Source organism: Salvelinus alpinus, chromosome 24 (assembly GCF_045679555.1).
Source record: "Salvelinus alpinus chromosome 24, SLU_Salpinus.1, whole genome shotgun sequence".
Classification (NCBI taxonomy): domain Eukaryota; kingdom Metazoa; phylum Chordata; class Actinopteri; order Salmoniformes; family Salmonidae; genus Salvelinus; species Salvelinus alpinus.
In genome coordinates, this window is record NC_092109.1 from 27,468,166 (window position 1) to 27,483,565 (window position 15,400).

At 41.4% G+C, this 15,400-nt stretch overlaps 1 protein-coding gene across 4 annotated transcripts in view; it reads left to right on the top strand.

Moving 5' to 3' along the window:
- The window catches only part of LOC139552460 (GRB10-interacting GYF protein 1-like), a 43,813-nt gene extending 29,077 nt beyond the window's left edge, over window positions 1-14,736 (top strand). For all 4 annotated transcript variants that reach the window (XM_071364220.1, XM_071364221.1, XM_071364222.1 and 1 more), the window contains 5 exons: window positions 7,829-7,998; window positions 9,558-9,605; window positions 9,771-9,879; window positions 10,709-13,522; window positions 13,945-14,736. In XM_071364220.1, coding sequence (XP_071220321.1) covers window positions 7,829-7,998; window positions 9,558-9,605; window positions 9,771-9,879; window positions 10,709-10,776 — 395 coding nt within the window. In that variant the 3' untranslated portion in view covers window positions 10,777-13,522; window positions 13,945-14,736. The remainder of the gene's footprint in view (window positions 1-7,828; window positions 7,999-9,557; window positions 9,606-9,770; window positions 9,880-10,708; window positions 13,523-13,944) is intronic.
- Window positions 14,737-15,400: the final 664 nt, after the last annotated feature.

Here is a 15,400-nt window from a genome sequence, read left to right on the forward strand (position 1 = left end):
CAGCACGGCTAGGTGGACTGGGGACAGCAAGGAGTCATCAGGCTCATGGTCCTAGGGCTCAGGTCCTCCGAAAGAGAGAATTAGAGAGAGCATACTTAAATTCACACAGGACACCGGATACGACAGGAGAAGTACTCCAGATATAACAAACTGACCCTAGCCCCCCGACACATAAACTACTGCAGCATAAATACTGGAGGCTGAGACGGGATGGGGTCAGGAGACACTGTGGCCCCATCCAATGATACCCCCGGACAGGGCCAAACAGGAAGGATATAACCCCACCCACTTTGCCAAACCACAGCCCCCACACCACTAGAGGGATATCTTCAACACCAACTTACCATCCTGAGACAAGGCCGAGTATAGCCCACAAAGATCTCTGCCACGGCACAACCCAAGGGGGGGCGCCAACCCAGACAGAAAGATCACGTCAGTGACTCAACCCACTCAAGTGACGCACCCCTCCTAGGAACGGCATGAAAGAGCACCAGTAAGCCAGTGACTCAGCCCCTGTAATAGGGTTAGAGGCAGAGAATCTAAGTGGAGAGAGGGGAACCGGCCAGGCAGAGACAGCAAGGGCGGTTCGTTGCTCCAGAGCCTTTCCGTTCACCTTCACACTCCTGGGCCAGACTATGTACAGCTGTGTGTCATCCGCATAGCAGTGAAAGTTAACATTATGTTTTCGAATGACATCCCCAAGAGGTAAAATAGATAGTGAAATCAATAGTGGTCCCAAAACGGAACCTTGAGGAACACCGAAATGTACAGTTGATTTGTCAGAGGACAAACCATTCACAGAGACAAACTGATATCTCTCCGACATAAGATCTAAATCAGGCCAGAAGTTGTCCGTGTAGACCAATTTGGGTTTCCAATCTCTCCAAAAGAATGTGGTGATCGATGGTATCAAAGGCAGCACTAAGGTCTAGGAGCACGAGGACAGATGCAGAGCCTCGGTCTGACGCCATTAACTTCTTATGGCTGAAGGGGCAGTATTGAGTAGCTTGGATGAAAGGTGCACAGAGTTGCCCAGAGTAAACGGCCTGCTCCTATGTCATAGTAGCTAATATATGCATATTATTATTAGTATTGGATAGAAAACACTCTGAAGTTTCTAAAACTGTTTGAATTATGTCTGTGAGTATAACAGAACTCATATGGCAGGCAAAAACCTGAGAAGTTCCACTTCCTGTTTGGATATTTTCTGGGGGTGCCAGATTTTCAACCAAGCTCTCATTGAAAATACAGAGATATGGATGGGTTTTCACTTCCTACGGCTTCCACTACATGTCAACAGTCAATAGAACTTTGTCTGATGACTCTAATGTGAAGGGGGGCCGAAGGAGACAGGAATGAGTAATCACTTCCATGAGGTGCCCACGCATTGAACTTGCGCGTTCATGTGAGAGGGAGCTCCGTTCCATCGGTCAATTGAAGTCGATGTAATTCTCCGGTTGGAACGTTATTCAAGATGTATGTTAACAACAACATTCTAAAGATTGACTCAGTACATCGTTTGACATGTTTCTACTGACTGTAACGGAACTTTTGGACATTTCGTCACGTTATAGTGGACGCGCTTTGAGGCTTTGGTTAGGGCGTTTGGTAAACAATTCGAAAGTAGCTAATTGGACATAAATAACGGACATTATCGAACAAATCAAGCATTTATTGTGGACCTGGGATTCCTAGGACTGCATTCTGATGAAGTTCATCAAAGGTAAGGAAACATTTATCATGTATTTTCTGGTTTCTGTTGAGTCCAACATGGCGGCTAATTTGGCTATTGTTCTGAGCTCCGTCTCAGTTTATTGCGTGGTTTATTTTTCCGTAAAGTTTTTTTGAAATCTGACAGCGGTTGCATTAAGGAGAGGTATATCTATAATTCCATGTGTATAATCAGTATTATCATCTATATTTATGATGAGTATTTCTGTTGAAACGATGTGGCTATGCAAAGTCACTTGATGGTTTTGCAACTAGTGAATCTAACGCGTCAATGTAAACTCAGATTTTTTTTTATATAAATATGAACTTAATCAAACAAAACATGCATGTATTGTGTAACATGAAGTCCTATGAGTGTCATCTGATGATTACCTTTAAAATGATATAAGACACATGAATGTCTGAGGAATTTTAATTATGAGATTTCTGTTTGAATTTGGCGCCCTGCACTATCACTGGCTGTTGTCATATCGATCCCGGGAGCAGGATTGCAGCCATAAGAAGTTAAAAGGTAATTTACCACCATCACAAGTGCAGTCTCAGTGCTATGATGGGGTCTAAAACCAGACTGAAGCATTTCGTATACATTGTTTGTCTTCAGGAAGGCAGTGAGTTGCTGCGCAACAGCTTTTTCTAAAATTTGAGAGGAATGGAAGATTCGATATAGGCCGAGATTCGATATAGTTTTTTATTTTTTCTGGGTCAAGGTTTGGCTTTTTCAAGAAAGGCTTTATTACTGCCACTTTTAGTGAGTTTGGTACACATCCTGTGGATAGAGAGCCGTTTATTATGTTCAACATAGGGGGCCGAGCACAGGAAGCAGCTCTTTCAGTAGTTTAGTTGGAATAGGGTCCAGTATGCAGCTTGAAGGTTTAGAGGCCATGATTATTTTCATCATTGTGTCAAGAGATATAGTACTAAAACACTTAAGTGTCTCTCTTGATCCTAGGTTCTGGCAGAGTTGTGCAGACTCAGGACAGCTGAGCGTTGGAGGAATACGCAGATTTTAAGAGGAGTCCGTAATTTGCTTTCTAATGATCATGATCTTTTCCTCAAAGAAGTCATGAATTTATTACTACTGAAGTGAAAGCCATCCTCACTTGGGGAATGCTGCTTTTTAGTTAGCTTTGCGACAGTATCAAAAATAAATTTCGGATTGTTCTTATTTTCGTCAATTAAGTTGGAAAAATAGGATGATCGAGCAGCAGTGAGGGCTCTTCGATACTGCACGGTACTGTCTTTCCAAGCTAGTCGGAAGACTTCCAGTTTGGTGTGGCGCCATTTCCGTTCCAATTTTCTGGAAGCTTGCTTCAGAGCTCGGGTATTTTGTATACCAGGGAGCTAGTTTCTTATGACACATTTTTTCAGTTGTTAGTGGTGCAACTGCATCTAGGGTATTGCGCAAGGTTAAATTGTGTTCCTCAGTTAGGTGGTTAACTGATTTTTGTCCTCTGACATCCTTGGGTAGACAGAAGGAGTCTGGAAGGGCATCAAGGAATCTTTGTGTTGTCTGAGAATGTATAGCACGACTTTTGATGCTCCTTGGTTGGGGTCTGAGCAGATTATTTGTTGCGAACGTAATAAAATGGTGGTCCGATAGTCCAGAATTATGAGGAAAAACATTAAGATTAACAACATTTATTCCATGGGACGAAACTAGGTCCAGAGTATGACTGTGACAGTGAGTAGGTCCAGAGACATGTTGGACTAAACCCACTGAGTCGATGATGGCTCCAAAAGCCTTTTGGAGTGGGTCTGTGGACTTTTTTCCATGTGAATATTAAAATCACCAAAAATTTGAATATTATCTGCTATGACTACAAGGTCCGATAGGAATTCAGGTAACTCAGTGAGGAACGCTGTATATGGCCCAGGAGGCCTGTAAACAGTAGCTATAAAAAGTGATTGAGTAGGCTGCATAGATTTCATGACTACATGACCATATGCATATTGCAACCTGTAGCCTATTTCTCTCATGTTCTATTTGTCTTCAAATCAACTTTTTTTTCATTGTCCAGCAGCCAAAGGCACGGTTCTAGTCATATTAGCAACCCATGCTAGTTGTTGCATCTTTAGATCTCCCCTCTTTCAAAATTTTGAATGGATATTTTCATCTGTCAAATTAAACCGGTTGCGTGTGCGGTGCGCTTTTGACAACATTGTGGAATGAACACTCTCGCGTAACCTACTGTCTTGTTAACGTTGCTGCGCTTATAATGTGAAGAAACATTTTGCATCAGCCTTAGGGCTGTATTATCGCCACACTGGCGGTCACGAGTCATGAAGCCAGTCAAATTCCACATGACCGTTTAGTCACGGTAATTAGGCTTCTCCAAGCTCTGATGCTGCTGCTGGTCATTTGTAGCCTACCAAACTTGCTTAACTGCCTGGTACTCAGCACTCTATTGTCCCTCTAATCACTCTAAGCTATAAAAAGAAGGCACTGTGATGCCAAAAAGTTGGTTGTTTTTTACCCAATGAATTACTGGGAGGTTATACATATAGAGTGTGCGACTCTTTGTTTTTATAGCTTACAGTTTATTCACCGTTATTCAGCATCTCTACGCTGAATTGTATTCTTGTGTGTGCGCAAGCTCATGCTTTTTATCCCTCTAATCACTCTGACATCAATGTAAATGTATTAGAAAATCTAAAAATCTAACACTTCATGAGAGCCCATGAGCTCATGTTGTGCAACATTTCTGAAGGCTATGCAATTGTAGGAGAATACTTTCCTAATGCACTGTGTGTGTTTATATATTTGCGCCAATCTCAGAACTATTCCATTGCGGAGCCTCCAGTGGCATGCAGAGGCCAAATCCAGGTCCGTACTGCATCGCCATGCGCCTCCCACATTATGTAACAATGCAGTGGGCTCTGTATAACTCCGCATTGACATGATTGGTTGACGGTAGTTGAGGGCGGTATATCCTGTAGAAAGAAAACACAAACTCACTTCCTTGACAACAGCTCTGCACTGCTCCACGAAGCGCAAGTAAACTCGGCAAGAAAAGAAACGTCCCATTTTCAGGACCCTGTCTTTCAAAGATAATTTGGAAAAATCCAAATAACTTCACAGATCTTCATTGTAAAGGGTTTAAACACTGTTTCCCATGCTTGTTCAATGAACTATAAACAATTAATGAACATGCACCTGTGGAATGGTCGTTAAGACACTAACTGCTTACAGACGGTAGGCAATTAAGGTCACAGTTATGCAAAGTGTCGTGGTAATTTCCTGTATAACTACGTGATGATAGAGAAAACCACACAAGTCAGAGTTATATTATAAAGTCCATCTTTAATTATATGAGCTTCACCATAGCCCTTTTTACTCTCAGATCAATTCAGTGTCTATAAATGAATTCTCTGAGTCCTTACAAAACAATTCTTAGTATCTTTTATAGCCAAGATACACCCCTTTCAACTTACATGACGAACAGCAGATTTTAGGAAAATTACAAAGAACCTTTTACTTGAAAGAGGAGTATCCCATCCAGATAGCATTAGCTGTAAATTATCGTTCAGTTTGGTCTCCTAAAACGAGATTCTAATCTCGTTCTTGGTACCACTTAGGACCAAAACATTACCTCATCCAATGGCATATATCAATTGTCAATTCTGGATACTCCCATCTCAAATACACCCCCTCTTCTCCCCACTCCTGGAGAAGCTCAATAAAAGGGGAGTGGACCTCTAGGTCATATACTATGAAAGATAAGTTCAACACATCAGAAGGGTAATACAATGATTCCAGACACTGCCATAATCCTCCCCCCAATGGGAAAAGAAGGGAGTGACTAGCGTACAGACATAGTGGAGCCCTTCTCCCTTTCTGATATTCTGCATATTATGAAATAAATAAAACATCTTATTTATCTATGTTACCTAACTAATTCTGATTCATCTACAACAAAAGGACACTAAGAGGCCTTAGGACACTAAGAGGCCTTTCTACGGACTCTGAAAAACACCAAAAGAAAGATGCCCAGGGTCCCTGCTCATCTGCGTGAACGTGCCTTAGGCATGCTGCAAGGAGGCATGAGGACTGTAGATATGGCCAGGGCAATAAATTGCAATGTCTGTACTGTGAGACGCCTAAGATAGAGCTACAGAGGGACAAGACAGACAGCTGATCGTCCTCACAGTGGCAGACCAAGTGTAACAACACTTGGTCTGCCACTGTGAGGACGACCAATTTGTGCACATTCATTGTTTCATAACTTAATTGTGTGAATTGTTTGATTGCTAGTGTATATTAATTCCCAATTACATAAATGACCAGTAGTACATTTACCATTAATTCCTAAACTACAATGTTTGTCACTTTGGTTACGGTAATTTCTGTCAATGCATTCAATATTATTATTCCAGCCTTCCCGTTCTCATTGTCAGAGTGGACACATTGTTTGTAGAGTGCACAACCTATGCTACATTTGTGAGAAACAAGTTTGTTTATTTCATTCCATTTACGAGTTTTGTGAATTTAGTCAGCGTCTTTTGTCTGGAGTGCTCCTGTCAATGTTAGGATGCGCACGCATAGAAGTAGACCTATAGGCTACCTGGCCTGCATGTAAATGTAGGCATATAAATGTGCCCATTTGGGAATCTGATAGTTTCTGATTGGCTTAACGCACCAGTGCTAATGACCCGTGGAGCTTCTCAAAGTAAGGTTTTCTTCGCCTCAAACAGAAAGCAAACAGTCTGTTTTTACATCCATTGAGAATTACAATGGTTCCTCAATGTATTTAAAAAATCTTTCCACCTCTCTCCCTTTCGATAACCACTCGGAGTGAAAGGGAAAAATGTCATGCTCTGATCAAGTGGAAATGTCATTAAAAAAGGCCTTCCTGATTACTTCTTATTAGTGCTTGACTTGGACTGAAATAGTTTCCGGTAGTAATTTTGTGTGCTGGTGCTGTTTATATTGTTTATATACTGTTATATCCAGGCTGTATAACATCCGGCCGTGTTTGGGAGTCCCATAGGGCAGTGCACAATTGGCTCAGCGTCGTTCAGGTTTGGCCAGAGTAGGCCATCATTGTAAATAATTATTTGCTCTAAACTGACTTGCCTAGTTAAATAAAGAAAAATATTTAGGTGCAAGAGCTCCACAATACTTTTGAGCTAATATTCTATAAGAGGAACAGGAGCTCAAGCAGTAGAACATTTGAGGTGCTGGTACTCAGCTCCGGTGAGCTGCCGTCCAAGTCAAGAACTGCTTCTTATCCCATGCACAAATAGCCTACAGCTGTGTCTGTCCTGAGCTCACTGGCACGTTGTAACTCTGAGCCCCCAGAATATTTTATATAATGTTGCAAGTTCGCTAGCACATTCGGGCTGGACCCAAGTTACTAGTTGAGCCAATGTTTCAAGTTTGTTGCAGACAGGCCATGTGTAGCCGTTGTGATTTATAGGATATTTATTTTTATCACCAGATTTTCTACCTGCAGGCTGCAATGTTTTTATTGTTGGCTTTATGTAGGCTATTTTTACGTAGTTGGCAATGACAATAGCAGTTACTTTTTAGGTTTGTATAATTTTTATTTAGATTTGGATAGAATTTTGATTAACCACATGACAGTGATTTTGAGATATTAAGACGTTATTATAAAATGGTTTAATGAAAATGTGCATATGAAAGCCATAACTGGCACGCAGATCGGTAGAAATGGTAAGATAAATTGGCATTCCACAAGAGAAAGGTTGATGACTTTTTTCCTCATGGTTATCTAGCTCTCCTGCGCCATCTTGAGGCATTTGTCTTATTTCATCAAACCGTAAGCTAAATGCATAGAGTTGATTTTATTAAAACGCATAAGGTATGTCTATATATAGAAATATGCACGTTTGAAATTTTAGACCAATCAATTGGTCGAAAGAACAGACTGCTTTCGGTCGACCAAGATCCATTTTAGTCGGGGACATCCCTAATTAAGAATTTTCCGCCCGGCACCACATTTTCCTAAAAGAAACTCAGCTTCCTACGCAAACATCTCCTTAGTTGCCAGACTCCCTGGCTCCAGAATTTCCTCTCTCTTGCTCAACCTTTTCCCCTGGTATTAAGTGTAAATGTCTGTGGTCTTCCTGTGAGCAGTAGCCACCATCGTGGCCTATCTGAAGGAGGTGGAGTCTCCCTACGAAGTCCTTGACTTTATCCGCTCCTACCTGGGCGACACTGTGGAAGCCAAAGAGTTTGCCAAGCAGTTCCTGGAGCGGCGTGCCAAACAGAAAGCCAACCACCAGAGACAGCAGCAGCAACAGCAGGTGTGTGTTATATGTATATTGAAAAAATATAAACGCAACATGCAACAATTTCAAATATTTTAGAGTTACAGTTCATGTAAGGAAATCAGTCAGTTGAAATGAATTCATTAGGTCCTAATCTATGGATTTCAAGACGTGAATACAGATATGCATCTATTGATCACATGTACCTTAAAAAGAAAGTTGGGGCACGGATCAGAAAACCAGTCCAGTATCTGGTGTGACCACCATTTGCCTCATGCAGCGTGACACATCTCCTTCACATAGAGTTGATCAGGCTGTTGATTGTGGGCTGTGGAATGTTGTCCCACTCCACTTCAATGGCTGTGCGAAGTTGCTGGATATTGGCGGGAACTGGAACACGTTGTCGTACAAGTCGATCCAGAGCATCCCAAACATGCTCAATGGGTGACATGTCTGGTGAGTATGCAGGCCATTAAGGAACTGGGATATTTTCAGCTTCCAGGAATTGTGTACAGATCCTTGCGACATGGGGCCGTGCATTATCATTCTGAAACATGAGGTAATGACGGCGATGAATGGCATGACAATGGGCCTCAGGATGACGTCACGGTATCTCGGTGCATTCAAATTGCCATCGATAAAATGTAATTGTGTTCGTTGTCCGACGCTTATGCCTGCCCATACCATAACGCCACCACCACCATGGGGCACTGTTCACAAAGTTGACATAAGCAAACCGCTCACCCATACGACGCCATACACGCCGTCTGGCTCTTCACCAGTGGCCATTGAAGGTGAGAATTTGCCCACTGAAGTTGGTTACAACGCCGAACTGCAGTCAGGTCAAGACCCTGGTGAGGATGACGAGCATGTAGATGAGCATCCCTGAGACAGTTTCTGACAGTTTGTGTAGAAATTCTAGAGTTGTACGAACCCACAGTTTCATCAGCTGTCCGGGTGGCTGGTCTCAAACGATCCTGCAGGTGAAGAAGCCGGATGTGGAGGTCCTGGGCTGGCTTGGTTACATGTGGTCTGGGGTTGCGAGGACGGTTGGACGTACTGCCAAATTCTGTAAAACGACGGAGCAGCTTATGGTATCGAAATTAACATTCAATTCTCTGGCAACAGCTCTGGTGAACATTCCTGCAGTCAGCATGCCAATTGCACGCTCCCTCAAAACGTGAGACATCTGTGGCTTTGTGTTGTGACAAAACTGCACTTTTAAGAGTAGCACACTTTAAATGTTGTGTTTATATTTTTGTTCAGTATAATAATAAATATATATTCCGTTTAGCAGACTCTTTTATCCAAAGCAGTTTAGTCATGTGTGCATACATTTATACGTATAGGTGGTACCTGGAATCAAACTACCATGGCCACTACCCACTACCCTGGCATTACAAGCGCCATGCTCTACCAACTGAGCTACAAAGGACATTAGCGTATTTTGTGTATTTCGTTGACCAAAAAATTACAATGAAATCGATTTTAATCCCACTTTGTAACACAATAAAATGTGAAGAAGTCCAACGGGGGTGTTTGTGGTGTGGATGTGTAAGACATTATCAGTAATCAACATCCCTCTCCCCCACCAGCTATCAAAAGAAGTTCCAGGACTGTCTGTGAACAACTTTCCTCTACAGGTAGGCTCCACCTCAAGTCATGATCAACACTCTTTTTATAATATCAATCTATCCTTTTCTAATGTTGGAGCACTTATTGGAATTTGCAAATACCCAATACATTGTCAGTAACCACGTTGTTCTCTCTCTCCCCTCTCTCTCTCCTCCCCCCTCTCTTCTGTGTAGTCCATGTTCCAGGCAGCCCAGATGGGGAAGGGAGGAATGTATGACAGCCAGGCTGCAAAGATGAAGAAGAAACAGACCATGATGCTTCACTCCGACCCCAGTATCTTAGGTACGCGGACACTCAGTCAATAATACATACAGTATATTTATTAAATGTCTCGCAGCACAGGGAAAAGTAAACTAAATGGAGTGAAGTATTGAATAGTTGATTTTTTTATATACAGGTGTTAGGGTCTTATCAAAGAGTAATAACTGGAAGAAGCCTCACAGGCCAAGTTTATTCATCCCATTGGGTCGTATAGCTGCAAAGACAATATATGACGATACAAGCACATATATTTGTCACCTAGGCACGGTCAACTCCTTACACATCTAGACAGCCTATACATCTCTGTTGCTAGGCAGTAACTTAATTGGTTCCTCTCACTGTTGTAGTCATGGTCCTGCCTGATGCTAGAACCTTCATGTGCATGTATGTGTGTGTGAGATAGGACTGTAGTAGCAGGGTCGCTAGGGTGTGCCCCTCTGGCCCGCCTCCGCGGTTTCTTCTCACTTCGGTTGACTTGACCTCGAACCGAATTCCTTGCTCCTCCGTAGTTCTGCAGTTGGCCTGCCTTATCAAAGACTAACTGTTGCCCTTCGCCTCCCTCAGTAACTTTCCATATTCACCCTTCATTGACACAGAACATAAACAATTATCATACATGTAATGTAATCAGGAAGTTCTTATATAACTTGTTCTCAACTAGCCTACATGGTTAAATAAAAGTGAAATAAATTAAAAAATATATAGTGATATTTATGTATTTAGTTACTCTCCCATTTTGGATTCCATCCACAGAATACCGTTAACTTCTGAAATGTGCTTTCCAAATGTTCAAAGTAGTGGAATCCATGCTGGATGTGAATAGAAGTGAACCCTGGTGTTTCTCCTGCAGGATATTCATTCCTGGGCGCAGGGGAGAGGATGAGCCTGGGCGAGATGGAAACAGTAGAAGATTATTGATCCACAGCATCTACCTGAATCCACCTGAGGCCTTATACCTGGCATACGACACACACACACACATTCACAGACCGACATACGCACACACACAATGACGAATGTGCACTGCTGAGCTACTTTGCCCCCTCTTGGATGAGGACCTGGTAAAGTACTGTTTTCTCCCTCGTCTCTGTGAGAGGGGCCGGTAGGGGTGTGCAGAGAGGAGTACCCTTCCGCACTTCTTACAATTAAGCACCTTAAACTAAACTAATGCACTTTATTACATGGGGTTTCAATATTTGAAATGAAGTTTTGCTTGTTTTTTGTTTTTTTGTTGGTTTTAGGATGCAAAATGTGCATATATTGTGCATATATTATGTCTATGATATGAATATACACAAGTGGATGTGTGTGTGCAAACATACCCAAGTAAGGAACTGGAGGTTACATCTCTGATAATAATGGTGAGGGGTTGGGGGAGTGATGAGCATTTGATTTAGAAAGTATATTCTTTTTTGAAAAGAGACACTGTTGTTTTTTAAACATTGATATAGAATGTAAAGCTATAGCAAATGTACGTTTTATTAAGAAAAAACTTGAATGTTTGCACTTACCCACAACAACTTTTGTTTGTTTTTGTAAGTAGTGGAAGAAAAATATGTTTCTGAATGCTGGTGTCTGTGTGGTAGACTCAAAGCCTGCACACTTTTTATTGCTTACAGAGATGCATAAAAAGGCCATGTTTTTACTTTGTTCCATGAAACTTTTTTTACTTTGTGAAGAATGTATGCAATTTGTGCCCATGTTAGATGTATGAGTGATTAGTAGCCAATGAATGTGTGCATGTTATTTTTGTACATGGGTTCTTCAAGCGAGAGTGGGAGTGGATAGGGCTCTTTTCATCCAATCTTTCACCAGCTCCTCATCCCCTAGATGACTTCATGATGGTCTGCGTTTCTGTCCAGTTACCTGACTGGCCGCTCGTGTTCTGGCATTGGTGCTTTGCTGCCCTCATGCTCTTCTCTCGCGACGAGTCACTGAGGTATACAGGCTCTGATTCGCTGATTGAACTGTGAAAGCAAATGTCTTATTTCAAGGCAGATTTCTGAGGTATATTTTACTGCAGTACAGGCCCTGTCTCTCAATCTCACTCTTGTTAAAAGAACCATGAATAGTTATGTTTAATAATTATCTTCCTTGTGGTTATGAAAGTTGGTAAGACCAGAGATGTTCCTTGCATTTTTCAAGGGGATCTATTGCCTTTAACGACATGCCAGTGTTGAGGTCTTGCTTTCCTGTTTCCAGGCTGTTTTGCAAGCTATTGCCACTGCTTGTGTGAACCCTGTTTTTTTTTATTTTATAGCTAGTCCTTTCTCTTGTTGCTTTTTGAATATGTTTGTCTGTTTAAAACAAAGTGGGAAAGTATTTGGACTTGATGATATGGAGCACTTTTGAGGCTGCTAAGCTTTTGTATTTTTATATTGTTTTTTTTGCTTCATATATATATATATATATATATATATATATATATATATATATATATATATATATATATATATAAAAATGAATGTATTCCAAAAACAGAACAGTGCAGTGAGATGAAGCCAGACTTTAAACAAATGGTAATGCGGAGAGTTGTGGGGATAAAGTATTAGAGTCCCTGAAGATGAGATACTGTAAATTAAACCAAGGTGGACACTGCTGAACACACTGCCTACTGCTCTCTGAAGAACTTCTCGTAATAAGATGAAGACGTCTGTCTATCACCAAGCAATGTTGTCGTCCTCGATAGTCTCTGGATACAGCGGCAAATCCTTTCAAACATGGACTCATTACAAACCTATATACCGAGGAAATGGTATGGGAAATGTAGCAGTAGTTTTTCTAAAGATTAATCTGTCTCCTTTTGATCTTTGAATGTCTGGGTTGCAACTTCATTAATTGTCTTCTTTCTCTCTAATTGCCTACAACTTGTGAAAATGGAGTGTTTGAAGATGTGGCCGGAGGAATGATCGGTACTTCATCTGCAAACTGAAACTGTCTTCGCTTTAACCATTTTTTAAATTCTGGATTGTATTTTTTATTTATAAAAAAAAAAAAAAAAAAAAAAAAGGGGAGAATGGACAATTTGTTTTAGACTGGTGACAACTAATATGTGGTTATTTGAATCCATGGGTTTTTCATGGGTTCTTCAAGAAGAGATCCGGAGATGGATAAAAAATCTATTATGACTCCTTTCATGCTCCTTGAGCCTCCTCCACAGACTAGTTCCTCAGGCCAGCCTCCTAGCCATAGCTGATCCCCCTCTGTACAACATACTGTGCAACATGTCTCATGGGGTTTGGTGGGCTGGAACCATGTGACTATAGGTTGCCTGTTTTAAATTATGGACATTTTAAAGAGATTCAACAAATGTTCGAAGAAATTTAAATATACTGGAGAGAACATATTTTTATAACAGGCCTACAATTGGAACCTTTTGAAATCCAAAACTACTGGACAATGGACTGACGGGGGGGTGGTAAAACTTGTTCATCTTCCACTTGTGCTTTTGTTGGTTTTAGTTACAGAACAGAGTGTAGGGAGATGGACAGGTTTGTGAGATGCCCCTGTCTCCTTGTATTTACTCTTTTACTGGACAAGGATTGCCTTTCCCTGGACATTCTCCACAAGAAAGGACAGCATTAAGGATGACCTTGACACAAGTGAACCAGATTCTTCGGCGTATCAGAACAATACTGTGGCTCTCTGAAGGTCAGTGCAGAAGGCAAGTTGATGTGGCCATCTGCTTTTAGGAAGGGGCTCACTGGGGGAAATGTATATTCTTTTTTAGATTTACTTTTGCTGAATTTCTAGGTTACTGGCTACCTGAAGTGGCATGTAGGACAGGTAGAGTCCCCGGGGAGCTAGATAAATGATTTGACTAAAGATTCTATTTAATAGCTTGCTGTACCAACAATGATAGTTATTCAGAGGAGAGTTGGGTAATTAATAGGGTCCTCAAGATGTGTCCGTTTAATGAGGTTGGACATCTCCTAGATATATCCTGGTGTCTGGACAAGCCGATCTGTTCCTCATGCTATACCCATGGGGGTCTGGGATTTAATATTAGTCTGATATTCATCTATTATGATCCGGGTTATAGTGTTTAATCATCCTTGTTTTAATAGTTATGTCTTGTTTCTGCAGGCCAGGAGGATACCTCATGGACACTCGCCGCCACCACCTCCTTGCTTGGTCCATGTAGTGGCCCCTCTACTGGATGACCAGCTGCAAAGTGAGGAGGTGTATCGTGGGCTAAGACGTGTGGGCTCTCATACCCTGAATGACTGGGCTGTTCTGGACCACAGCTGGACATGGGATTGTCTCAGAGGAGCAGACAGTAAAGGAGAGAGACTCCCAGACACAAGCTTTGTCCTGGACTGGACTAGACAGAGGAAGACTGAACCCAGCTGATCGAGGTCTCAACCAGGAGTTAAGACTCATACACATGCACCCACACACAGATCTGGTTGGCAAGTTTCAACTCCTGGATGTAAATAGTGAATGTTTAATTTGACTTTACTGGTTGTTGTGTAAGATTTTTTGACTCATTTGGTTTTACTTGCCTTAACTGGACAGAATAAAATTCCCCATGAGTGATATCCCCTCCCAACACCCCTACGTAGTAATAGGTTTGACCTGATGGAGTGTATGGAATGATGGCTGGGTTGGTTTGGGACATCCTTTGATGTTCTAGCTGAGTAGTAAAATGATTGAAGTAATGGGGATTAGTGAGAATGCTGTAAAAAGAGAATGCTAAAACTATTAGAGGAATGTTTGTAATGCAAAATTGGTTTAAAAAAGTTTTGGGGAAATGTTATGTTTATTACCTCTTGCTACTCAAACACAGCAGAATTGTAGATGGGGCTTGGCATTGTAAATAGTTTTTACTTTGAAGAGAAGTGTAACAGAATAAATAAACTAATGTGTGAAATGCAATATTAACGTGTCACATTCTCTACATATTGTTTTAAAGGGAAGACCGATCAACACAAATGTTGACCGTGCGCAGCGGGTTGCCGTCATATTGCATCTGACCACAGAAAATGTTCTGTTCCTTTCCGGATGATTCCACATGTTGAATTGCCAGCTTTTGTCAACACCCAGCAGGCGATCTACTGTGCAAGACGGATGTTCTTTGTTGGTCTGTCTTTCCTTTTTAACACTAAATCATGTGTATCTGCCTGCAGTTTTACATGTTGCCCACATGGGGGCATGGTATGTTCAGTTTTATTGTCCTATACTCCACACTCCTTTTTGCTTTCCCAATCATCAAACCACTGGAAATTAGCTGCTGAATTGTTACATTGTAAAGGAAAAGCATCTGATACAGCAGTGGTTACCAAACTGGGGCACTACTTTTTTGGGGTGTGTGTGTGTTTCATCAGTTCCTCTTGTCATGCCAGTCATTGCATACCTTAAAGCAATAACTTGTCAGAAATGTTCAGATCAACTAGCCCATGTCAGCAGGCAAGTTCTTTTTTAATTGCCCATAGATATTGTTGTAATTCTGTCACTCATATCACATCATTGGACATGGCAAAATGTATAGAATTCTAAGATAATGTGCTTTAAAACTGCAGTTTTCTTTGCACACCATTAC